The sequence below is a fragment of the Cylas formicarius genome, unplaced genomic scaffold, assembly GCF_029955315.1.
Source record: "Cylas formicarius isolate icCylForm1 unplaced genomic scaffold, icCylForm1.1 PGA_scaffold_6__28_contigs__length_40554024, whole genome shotgun sequence".
NCBI lineage: Eukaryota > Metazoa > Arthropoda > Insecta > Coleoptera > Brentidae > Cylas > Cylas formicarius.
In genome coordinates this window covers 37848000-37859789 of record NW_026844347.1, presented here as the reverse complement: position 1 = coordinate 37859789, position 11790 = coordinate 37848000, and the positions used below count along the sequence as shown (strand labels likewise).

General features: G+C 38.5%; 1 protein-coding gene across 3 annotated transcripts in view; it reads right to left on the bottom strand.

Annotated features, from left to right (window-relative positions):
* Positions 1 to 187: 187 nt before the first annotated feature.
* The window catches only part of LOC132703035 (roundabout homolog 3), a 292435-nt gene continuing 280832 nt past the window's right edge, over positions 188 to 11790 (bottom strand). For all 3 annotated transcript variants that reach the window (XM_060672056.1, XM_060672057.1, XM_060672058.1), the window contains 6 exons: positions 10466 to 10646; positions 9843 to 10411; positions 8030 to 8260; positions 5859 to 6048; positions 5248 to 5795; positions 188 to 3350 (listed from right to left, as the gene is read on the bottom strand). In XM_060672056.1, coding sequence (XP_060528039.1) covers positions 3150 to 3350; positions 5248 to 5795; positions 5859 to 6048; positions 8030 to 8260; positions 9843 to 10411; positions 10466 to 10646 — 1920 coding nt within the window. In that variant the 3' untranslated portion in view covers positions 188 to 3149. The remainder of the gene's footprint in view (positions 3351 to 5247; positions 5796 to 5858; positions 6049 to 8029; positions 8261 to 9842; positions 10412 to 10465; positions 10647 to 11790) is intronic.

Below are 11790 nucleotides of genomic sequence, written 5' to 3'. Positions count from 1 at the left end.
TGAGTTCAAGAAAAACAGGGGTTTGAAAGCAGGCAAGAATTCCTAAAACCTGAAAGAAGAAGAAAACTAATCCTGGTCCGAGTGGCAAAACTGAATTTTAAATTATGACCACTTGAATGTTGGAAATAAAGGTTTGAAATTCAATAACCACGGGAGTGGAGGCGAAAAATTAAAACGTCTTTGCATCTTAATTATGAACATTTATTTACAAAAACTAAAAACGGAATAAGTGCCATACAAGTGCGATACTTATTTACACAAAAATTGCAATGTCTCTTAAACGATAAACCTTAAACCTAGGAAATAATAGTCTCTGCAAGTTTTATTTACACAAGATCTTTACACATTAAAAAATCTGTCCGCTAAAACAATAAAAAATAAATTACCTCCTTCTGATCCATGCCCACGGGTAAATCGAAAACATTTGCGCGTAATTTGTAGTGTTATTATATCTAACGCTTTTGTACAATAAAAACATATTTTTAAAATAATTTATAACTTCGTTTGGCGGATTTCCGGTAAGTTTCTTTTTTTAAGTGGCGGTTCTTTAATCAGTCCTCGGGAAGCTGTTCAAGTAACGAAATTTAAAAAAAGAAACGCCGGAATGACAAAGGTATGAGATCAGCAAAGTATTTAAAATCGTGCCCGGAGGCGAATTGAAAACACATCAGTTTTAAAACCTAATCATAAAATTTAAGTACATAATTATAATACAAACATGAAATACAAACATTACAAATATAATATAAACGAGCATTTGTGGGAATTTTGTTAGTGTTTATTTGGCACATCGAAATCAAACCAAGCGTCCGACAAAGTAAATTCTTCAACAAATTTGGAGGGCTGAGTTGGACTGTTGGTACAATTTTTTTTTAGTAGAGGGCGCGACTTTTATGAATACCTATTCTAACGTATCCATGTATGTTTACAAATTGTTTTGAGAAGTTGCTGGATAAGTATTAGTTGCATAATTGTTATAGTTATTAGTCTTATTAAACCTTGGTGAGATGTCTGTGATTGGATAATATGTTAATTAATTAAACGGACAAAAATTGAAATTCAAAACTAATAGTTTTTACCAATTTTATGATAGTTGAAAAACAATTTGAGTTTCAAGCCAAGGCGTAGCTAGTTCTTTTCAATGTCAACAGTTCTAGAAAGTTGGTATGTATGAGTACACAAGCTGATTCACTCACAAAGAGAGACAGAACACGCATTTATTCTGGGGTTACGACAATGTGGATCAAATTTAGAGACAAAAAATAGCGTCAAATTTCAAATCGCTAAAGAAAATCCACAGATGTGAACCTATAGAAGGAAAAACAAAAATGGCCACGGTGCGAAACTTCTAGCTGTAATGTAATAAATATAATAAGTTCTTAGACAGAGAACTTGGGATCAGTACATTATAAGAACACTTTATTAGAGCATAAAAAATGCTATTAAATGATGTATTGTATGAACCGTTTTTTTTTTGTAGTAGGCCATGATCGCTTTCAACCGACTATGGCATAAATGGCATAAAAAATTTCGAATAAAAGTACTTATTAATTACATTGGAGCAACTTGGAATTACTGACATAAAAATAAATAAATAATTATTCAATTTTAAGTGTAATTCAATAATTAATACATATTGTTGATTAGTTAATATCATTGATAGTAATATTTACAGTCTCCATTAAAAAAGGATGTTCAAACAAATGGCGATTATTTTCTAATCATAGGTGGAACTCAACACAATCTTAAGTATATCTGGCGTATTACTATGGCAAAAAAGAATTTCTTTTCGTTTTTAAATAGATTAAAAGGCCACGCGGCTCATAAACGTTTCTATTTTCAAAGCCCATTACGTTTATAGCGATTATGGGACTGTCAATTTTTTTTTCTGAATGTCTGTCGGGAACGATCATCAAATTTTGCTTTTGTGACTCTAGGAATGACGATAAAAGCATTTTTGTGCCCCATCTAATAATATATAAATATATAAATTCTATTTCCTTTATCAATACTGTTAAAAATTAACTAGTTTATTAATTACCGAGATTGTCATAAATAGTTTGCTTTTTTAGTAGGCTGTGAAATTTGACTTATCCGAACGATTGGATAGGAAGGGGCAGTTTGTTTCCGTGGCCTGCCAGATCTCCAGACTGTACTGCTCCAGACTTTTACCTTGGGGTATCTGAAATGCTGTAGGCAAACTTTCAAGAGCTGAGATTAGTACATCCGTATTAAATAGAAAATGACGGGAGGCACTCTGAAAGTTCATTAAAGACCATTGATGTTTAGTTTCTATAATGTTGGGATAGAGTTATTAATTTATATGCGTTGCGTTAGGTTATGATAAAAGATTTTGAATAAATTAAAAGGCCACGTAGCGCATAACTTCTGTATTGTAACTGACGTTAACCTGTCAAACAGTCACTAAGTTTATAGCGATAAAATTGTCAAAAAATTTTGTTTTTCTGTCTGTTAGGAGCGATCACAGCCTACTATAAAAAAAATCAAATTTTGCTTTTGTGACTCTAAACGATAAATGCATCATGTGATACATCATTAAAGAGCATTTCGCACTCTCTATGTAATAATGAAAATATTTGATATGGCGGAAATAAAAAAAATTACGGAATATTTCGAAAATAAATTTAAAAAGATCCTGTTTCTCTTCATGTCTGCGATTTAGGATTTTCAAAACTGTTCAATACAGATCCTGTATTGGACACACTGTATGCAGTTCCTTTCTTTCTTCGCGAGGGGTTTCTCTCTCTACCAGCCTTCTAGGAGTGTTGGCCTACTCATAACCATAGAAACCGCGCCCCACGTCCACCTTCCCCTAAAGTAACGTGCGTTTTCACCCAAAAAAGACATACTTACAAAAATATGACATCCGACAAATTATAGGGCACAAGAATCACTTATTGCAAGTAAAATCACATTTCAACCTCGCACGGTGATCACCGCGCAGCACTTCGCATTTATCTCACTCGTTACACATATTTGCCGACAATATTTTTTATTTATTACTTTTTTTTGGAAACACAACACTTAAAAAAAAATCTCTCCGTGACAACGTCGACCGGCGGTCAATGTTCAGGTACCGGGGGGAGGGAGGGGCAAAAGGCGGCCGGCTGTTGGGCCCGGACCTGCGTCTATACGATGATCTCGCGGATGACGCGGCGCGTTCTCGAGTTGGGGGTGGAGTAGCCGCTCTCGAGCGACTCCTCGTAGCCGAGCGACATGTGCTGACCCGGGGGCGGGGGCTTGTCCTCGTCCAAAGGCTCCAGGTATGGGTCGGGCAGGCCGCTGACGTCATGGTACGGCGATTCTAACCTCTTCTTGGGCTTGTGGACCTAAGAAGCGATATTTACGACGTTAACTTCAAATATTTTTATATCTTTTTGCATTACATTGCCCAATTAAATCCTGGGGGGTAAAAACACTGAACTGAACTGAAAAGTGGTGGGGGACTGTTCCGACATTTTTGGAATAAACGCACACGCATTGTTTCAAGAGTCGAATTTCGTAAAAATTTGAAAAAAAAAAACAATTCGGGCAAAAATTATCCTGAAACCGAAACCAGAGGGCGTGATTGACTTCTTGAATTGTAAAACCCGCTTGGTGCAAAAATTTCTTACTTTAATAAATAGCGAACACTGTTAAAAAGCTGAGACACATTCACTCTACCTCTAAAAAAGAAAGAGGTGGCGGTTCTCCAACATTTCCGGAAACAAATTTCGATAACTAGAGCATGGATTTTAATATCAGATTGCGTTTGAGTACCCTACCACCAGATGGCGTTTTCTAGCATATTGGCAAAAAATTAATTTTGTGCATGATGATACAACCAAGTGAACACCGCAACTCAATATATTTTATCATAACCTAAAATATGAATGACAAAATTTACGAGAGGATTTAAAAAGGAGGTTGAATTTGGGGTAATTTTGGTAAAAATCTCCATTCTATATCTCCATGTTTTTATAATAGTTTGCTCCAAAGGCGTCCAAAGAAAAGACGTCTTACAAAAAAAAAAATCTTAAAACATTGGTCTTTTCCATAATTTCCACCATTTTCTCTTGACCGACTTAAATGTCTTTTCCACCTCTAAAGAAACGTTTCATGTTCATGTTTAAAGCATTGAAAACGCAACAGTTTTATCTGTGTCATTGTTTTTCATTATTCTAATAATTAGGCATGCCATTTTAAATATGACATTTTGGTTTTAACAGTAAATTTATATATATTTTGTTAAATAATAAATGATAATTAATAATTCCCTACATTATTTTGCTTTTATTTTTTTTACTGTCATTATAGGTTAAGAAAAAGACATAAAACTAACCAACAATGTGTATATCAACAACTACAAAATTATATTAATATGCAAAATAATGTAGCTAAATAATTTAAACTAATATTTTTAAAATCATTTTTACTGACTGTATTTATGATATAATAATTTTCGATGAACCAAGATGTCTACACTTGTTTTGTTGATTTTGACATCCAATCAACTATGCAATATTCAACCTCCGTTAGGAGACGGAACGAGAAGAAGAAGTTTTCGATGATGCACAAAACGAATTTGATCCATTGAGTCGAAAAAATTGACTTGTTGGAATCAGCTGATCTGATGAAAATTGTCAGTTTTTTTTTATAGAGAGTTCCATTTTATTTACTTATTAGCAAAACTGCTTAAATTTTATTAAATGAAATGAAACCGGATGATTAAGCTCTCACTTGAACTCCAGATCACGAATGATCACTGATTGGCCATGGCTGAGGTATGTGATGTAAATGTACTAGCTCCACAATTTGTGAGGTGACCATGTCTATGTGTTACGTGTGAGGTTCAAATCGAAAAAGTAGACAATCCATTAGTTAGTTGGAAAGATAGAAGAAGATCAAAAGGATAATTGCTAAAAAACAGTGTGAACTTATGATAAAAGTGTAAAGAGAAATAGAGAGAAAGGGAAATTCCTGGTATTCCTTTTGAGAAAATCCAACATCATAAAAGGCTCGTTTGTCCTAAACAAAGGATAGCTCAGATTTTAAATTAATTCCCAGGTCACTTATGACCAGCATAGGATTCATTATCCACAGAATAGCCAAAAGCGTTCATTAACCACCACACCATACCATTGATGTTGGGATTAATTTACAGATCTTGAAAATAAAATGAATTAAATAAAAATTTCCAAGGCGCTAAGAAAACCATATACCAATGTCATCGCCTCTGCGACTCACCTGCGCGTACGGATCCTGAGGGTATGCGGCGTAGTCGTCTTGGCCGGCGTAGCCGTTATGGTCGTAGCCCTGCGTGAGCGCGCCGCCCGCCATCTTGAGCTGCCACAGCGAGTCCTGCGAATTGACGCTGCCGTTCCCGTTGGTCTGCGAGGGGGCGTACCCCGCGTCCAAGTACGGCCAGTCCGATCTCGGCTCGCCGTGGTACCCGTATCCGTTCTGAGTCGCCGCGTACACCGCCTTCTGATCTTCCAGCGCGAGCTGCGCCAGATCCATCGCCTTGTTCTCGAGACCGGAGGGCGGAGTCGCGTAATACGGAGGCGGGGCCTGACACTGCTGACCCACCGACGCGGGTATGATGGTCGGCCGGACGGAGTCCATCTCGTAATCTTTTGCCTGCTGAGCTTTCTTCGACTGCTGGGCGCGTCTGCACCGGCAGAAGATCAGCAGGAGGGCGACGCTGAGCAGGAACAGGATACAGGTGACGATTATCGCGATCAGGGTGGGCGTGGTGAGCGCCGACGCTTCGCGGATCGAGTTGGCGTAACCCACTGCGAAAAAAAAAATGGCGGTCAAGCGGGGGAGCCGGTTTATTTGGGGGCGGGGCGACTCACGTTCCGCCTCGACGAATTCGCCGCAGTGGTCGTCGTGATGAGTGCGCAGGCACAGTTTCACTCTTATGCGCGGACTGTACTCGTCCATGCCGATGGGTTCGTCGACCAGAGACCTGCCCAACGCGCCGAAGCTACGCGTCATCATTTTGTCGAGGCTTTTTTCTTTGTAGGTCGGATTCTGACCGGACACCTACGTTAAACAATGGCGGTTGAAAGAAGCAACGGCGTTTTTGGGATAAATCAGTCAATATCAACCAACACGCTTGGAAAATGATCATAATGTCATTCCATAATTAATAATAAACATGCAGGAAAAGTTGTAACTTCCGCCAACGCTTGGAGTGGCAGAATTGAGAAACAACCAACAACCTAACCTAAAAATAAGAAGGCAAATAGATCCGGCAACATTGGATTATGGCCAATCATTTAACGCCCTTCGCCAGTCGTCATTATAAGGACCTTTGTTTTTCTGAACAAATAATCTGCCATATTGTAGTATAATTTCCGATGAAAATTATTTTTTAGTGACACTAGTTGAAGTTTTTAAGGTTGGGTGATCCACTACTGGTCTTATTTTCCGGGAGATAAATATAGAACAACACTCTATTACTATTTATTATTATTTATTATCATTTAAGAATATATAACCTTAGACGTCTCTCATGGGTTCATTTTTTCAATCACTTTGAACTTTTGAAAAAAGTAGATAGCCTTGAAAACTTGTCGCATACCGTCTGAATAGGGTTTTATCATTGAATGAAAATACTTAATAAGACGTAAAAAATATTCCCCCTAAATATTTTTACTATAAGTGATGTTAAAAAATTTAAAAAAATTGAACTGGTCAATTTCCCGCTAAAAAAATGTAATCTGGACATTTTAGTTGTTGGTGATGTCACGAGGTACGTTTTCATGTTGACAGTTGTCAGCTTGACATTTTTTCGTGAGTTTTTAGTTAATTTCGAATTGAAAATGGTTTAGCGTTATCGTTAGCACTATAATATATAAACATTAATTAAATTACCTATTCAAGAAAACCCGGAAAAAATAGCTGGAAGCCATGATATTTTTTTTCAGTTGTAGCACGATATGGAAAGTGATGGTAATTCAAAAAAGAATGAAAAAACTCTAATTTTGTATATTTTGCGGTGCCCGGGTGGCTGAAGGCTAATTTATCCACCTTGTAAAGGACAAGACACATCATCCAAGATATTTTAATCGAAGCCAGTACTTCGGACTCGAGAAATATTACATATGAAAAAAATGTATATAGCCAATGTTCTGCAGGAGTACACATAAACCTGCGGAATAAGTGTCTCAATAACTGAATTGGAGGACGTCTTACAAAAAGAAAATAAACACACGTGAAGAATTCGTTCTTGGCGAAAAAATCAAAAACGATCAAGTAGTCCACCAACGGCCCTTTTATAAATCCTTCGGACATATTGGAAATATGGAAATATTACAAATAACAATCACACGAACGCACGAATTAAATTCAAGCCTCCAAGAATAAACTCAAACACAAACCATAGGCCAAACAACATAAAATGTACGATGACAGTGGGTTGCTTTTCTCCACGTACTTGGTGACGTCGGACGAATGGCGTAGCTTTTCTGTATGACGCCAAACGAAAAAGCAGCGGACGAGTTTTCTAGGTCTAATTACAGAGTAAAGATATTTTTGTTTTTAGGAAACATATTCTAAAGGGCAAGAGGCCTATTGCCCAATGACGCAGTATCCAAATAAATAGTATTTAGATGCATTGGTTATTTAAGAAGACGTGAATAGTGCATAACCTAAAATCGATAGATTCTGCAGTGAAACTTGAAATTTTTTGCTCTATTTAGTATTCTAAGTGTTTAGTGAATGTTATTAAGTGTATAATCGTTGTCGACCCTCTGCTTTTAGTCGTCCACGCTGGTTGGAGGCCAGATGGTCCTTGGAGGAAGCGGGGGAAGGCGTTTTTTGCTATCGGTGAAATGTTGCGAAGAAAGAAGAATTTTCCATTAGTTTGTTTCCTTTGGATGGATTCCTCCAGTCCCTTTTAATTAAGGCACGCTTCAGGTTATAAAGAAAATGTTGAACCATAGTTGCGAGTCGCCGAGTGATCTTAGCAGTTGTGGCCAATGGAAGTCAAGAAGAAGAAGAATCTAAAATCGAGGCCTACCTGCAAGGGCAATGTGTCGATCACCTGCCAAGCTGTGACGGGGTGGTTCTCGTTGCTGATAGTTTCGACGACCGCGACCATAGGCAGACATGTGGCCGGAACGTTAATTGACAACGTGTTAGTGGCCTTGTCGTAGGCGACGCGCTGAGGTACCGGGATGCGATCCACGCGGGTCGTCGCCTTGATTTCTTGCGAGTTTTCGCCGATCCCTTTCGTGTTTAGCGCTTTCACCTGAAATAATTTCAAAATGATAGACCACAGAAATATTTTGAGTCAATGATCTGTGGTTCAATAGTTCTAACTAACCATTCTTTGTTATGCTCGACAATTTTTTGATTTTTTTAATGTTTGGGACTCGATACCTTGACATTTCGGACACTTACTGTGTTTTATGGCGACTTTCAGGGCAAACACTAAAAACAGGCAACAAAATGGCCGCCGATGTCGTGTATCATCCCAATATTTTCCAGGCGACTGCGTATTGCGCAGTATTACAACGCGGGAAAATTTGAACCCCTCAGCTCGACCGGTTCGAAAGTTGTCCGGTTTCAAAGAAATCTCGCAGGTCCGTTACAGAGAACAAAGATCTCGAGTTTAACTAATTAACTAACTAAACAAAAAATAATCGTTCTTTGTTATGCTTGACGATTTTGTGACTTTTAAAAAGACACTCCGGAAAATGGCAGTTTTTAGTTTTTTGGTCCATAACTGGCACACCCTGTACAATTTTGGTAGTTTTTAGTTTTTTGTCCATAACCGGGGCAATCTGTACAGTCCCGATTAAGGGATAGGTTTAAGTTATCGGCCCAAATCTCGCGCATCTTTCGCTTCAACAATTTTTTGGAACCGACATACAGTTTTCGAGAAAATCGAGTTTTTGTGGTCTTGAAAAAAAATTTTCAATTTTTTCAATATGTTTTATTTGGACTTTCCGAGCAAAAACTAAAAATAGGCAACAAAATGGCCGCCGATGTCGTGTATCTTACCAATATTTTCCAGGCGACGGCGTATCAAGCAGCATTAGAAAGTGGGAAAATTTGAACCCCTCAACTCGAACGGTTCAAAAGTTGTGCGGCTTCACAAAAATCTCACAGGTCCGTCACAGACAACAGATCTCGAGTATAACTAACAACTGACTGACTAAAAATAGCTGTTTTTTGTTATTCTTGACGGTTTTTTGATTTTTTAAATATATTCCGAAAAATGTCAGTTTTAGTTTTTTGGCCAATAACCGGCACACTCTGTTCAGTGTCAATTAAGGGCTACTTTTAGGTTATTGATCCAAATCTGTCACCGAGAACTGAGATTTTGAGTTTACCTAACCAAATAACTAACCATTCTTTGCGCTGCCAGACAATTTTTTTATTTTTTAAAATTTACTCCGAAAAAGGGCAGTTTTTAGCTTTTTGCCAATAACCGGCACACCCTGTACAATTTTGATTAAAGGATACTTTTAGGTTATCGTCCGAAATCTCGTGCATCTTCCGCTTTAACTTTTCTTTGATCGGACAACAGCTTACCTGGGTGTTATATCTATGAACAGACTTTACCTCTACATTTCGGGCATTTACTACGTTTCGTAGCGACTTTCCGCGCCAAAAAACTAAAAATAGCCAAAAAAATGGCCACCGATGCCGTGTATCGAGTCAACATTTTGCAGGGTGCTGCGCATCGCCCAGCATTATAACGTGGGACAATTTGAACCACCCACCTCGAACGGTTCCAAAGTTGAGCGGCTTCAAAAAAATCTCGCAGGTCCGTCACAGACAACAGAGATCTCTAATTTCGTGAAAGCAGTGTAATAAGCGTGTACCTTAAAAACGTAAGTCTGGTGCTGGTCCAAATTGGTCACGTTACAAGGCACGTTCTGCTGGCAGTCGGACTCCGCCCAGTTGGTGTGCTTCGATACAGGGCCGCAGCCCTCGACGACTGCGTCGTCGTCGTTCGGCACCTTCCGGTACAATACGAAGTATTTTGTGTTGAAGACGCCGCCGTTGAAGCCCGGTTCCCAGCCCAACGTGACGAACGTCGGTCCCGTGTACAGGGCGGTCAATCTGGTCGGTCTTTCCGGCGGTCCTTTCGGCTGCAGCCGGATTTTGGTCTCCACCTTGCCCAAACTGTTGACGATTTGACACGCGTACTCGCCGTAGTCTTGTTTCTTGATGTGCGACACCCTGAGCACGCTGGTGTAGACGTCGTCGTCATCGGCGCTGGTGTGCACCACGTAGTGACCTTCCGAGGACGAGTGGAGCGGACTGACGTTGTTGCCGAAAAACCACTTGAACTCGGGCTTGGGGTAGGCCTGCACCCTGCACACCACCTCCGCGGTTTCGGATATATCGTACGCCACTTTGGTGTATTGGTTCAGTACGATCGGTTCGTCTGTAAAATGACACGGTTAAGGCTGTGAGCGGAGCTTCAGCCGTCGATACGTACGTTCGATTTTCAGATGCATCGTCGACTCCGCCCTTCTCACTTCGTTCTCGAAGCTACACGCGTAGACCCCACGGTCGGATGGTAGGAGTTCGTTGCCGCTAGGGCGCGCTTTGCCGCTGAACTTCAACACGCTTTGGACGTTCACCGCACCGTTCGACGATTCGGAATACTCGGTTTTAACCTGCCGGGAAACTTGGACTTGGAAAAGTGGCGACGGAAAACGGCGGCTAACTCGTTGATGGGGTGGGATACGTCAATAAATTTTTCACAAATGCACTTTGACTGGATGTCAATGTTGAAATTATGACGTAAAAACGTAATTTGACAGAAATTTCAATAAACCTTAGAATTTGGTAGGGTAGAGTAGAGCAGACGTTCACTAATACCAATATAACAAAAGAAAGTTTCCTATGGAAACAATCGCAATATGTTTAATTTTTTTTATTTTGAAAAACATAAAGATATTATATAAAACAAATACAAAATTTTACATCAAGAAGACCAATAAAAAAACAAATGGCGTCCTGGAATAGAAACTTTTTTTGGTATTTTTGTACCTGTAAATTAATATTTTAAGTAAATCTTTTACCCCTATTAAGCTATATTTATACACAGTTTATCTGATTGGCAGGAAGACACTCTAAATCAATGATTGAAATAAGATATTTCAAGAAATTGAAAGGTGTCAAGTGACCATGTAAATTTCAATAATTGATATGCAATAAGGAAAAAAATTGAAACAATTCCAAGTCAAAAATGTCAATAATTCCAATTTGCAGGGAAACTAGCACGATAAGAAACTTGATTTTGAAAATGATTTTCAAGCAAGAAACATAACCTAAATATATTTTTTCTACGACAATTTTCAACGCTATGAATTTAGTTTTGTTTGTAGAATTGCCTCAAAGTGGAATTCAGATATACTCAGGTATAATTTGTTTTGCATTTACTTTCGTATTGCCCGTTGTAGCAGAAAAACAATATTTTTTTATAGACATGACTTACAACAAAAATACATCTTAATGAAAATAATATACTGCATATCTTGGGTCACAGTTTGTTATCTAATAATCTCAGCTCTTCGATATCCTGCCATCCTTTACAGGAAAAGTTCTTTTTTTTTTCATTTATTGATTCAACGGTTCCCTATTTCTGATTTTCAGTTTAACGTTATTTTTAGTAAACGCCTAGAATGGAAAATACTAATCTCAAAAAAATGTTTTCCATTAAAATTTATTATTCGATATTTTTCTACCCTTCTGTGGCCTTTATTGCCCCTATCAACTAATTGAAGAAAGTTGCATCCCATGCCTGCTTCTTTTTGT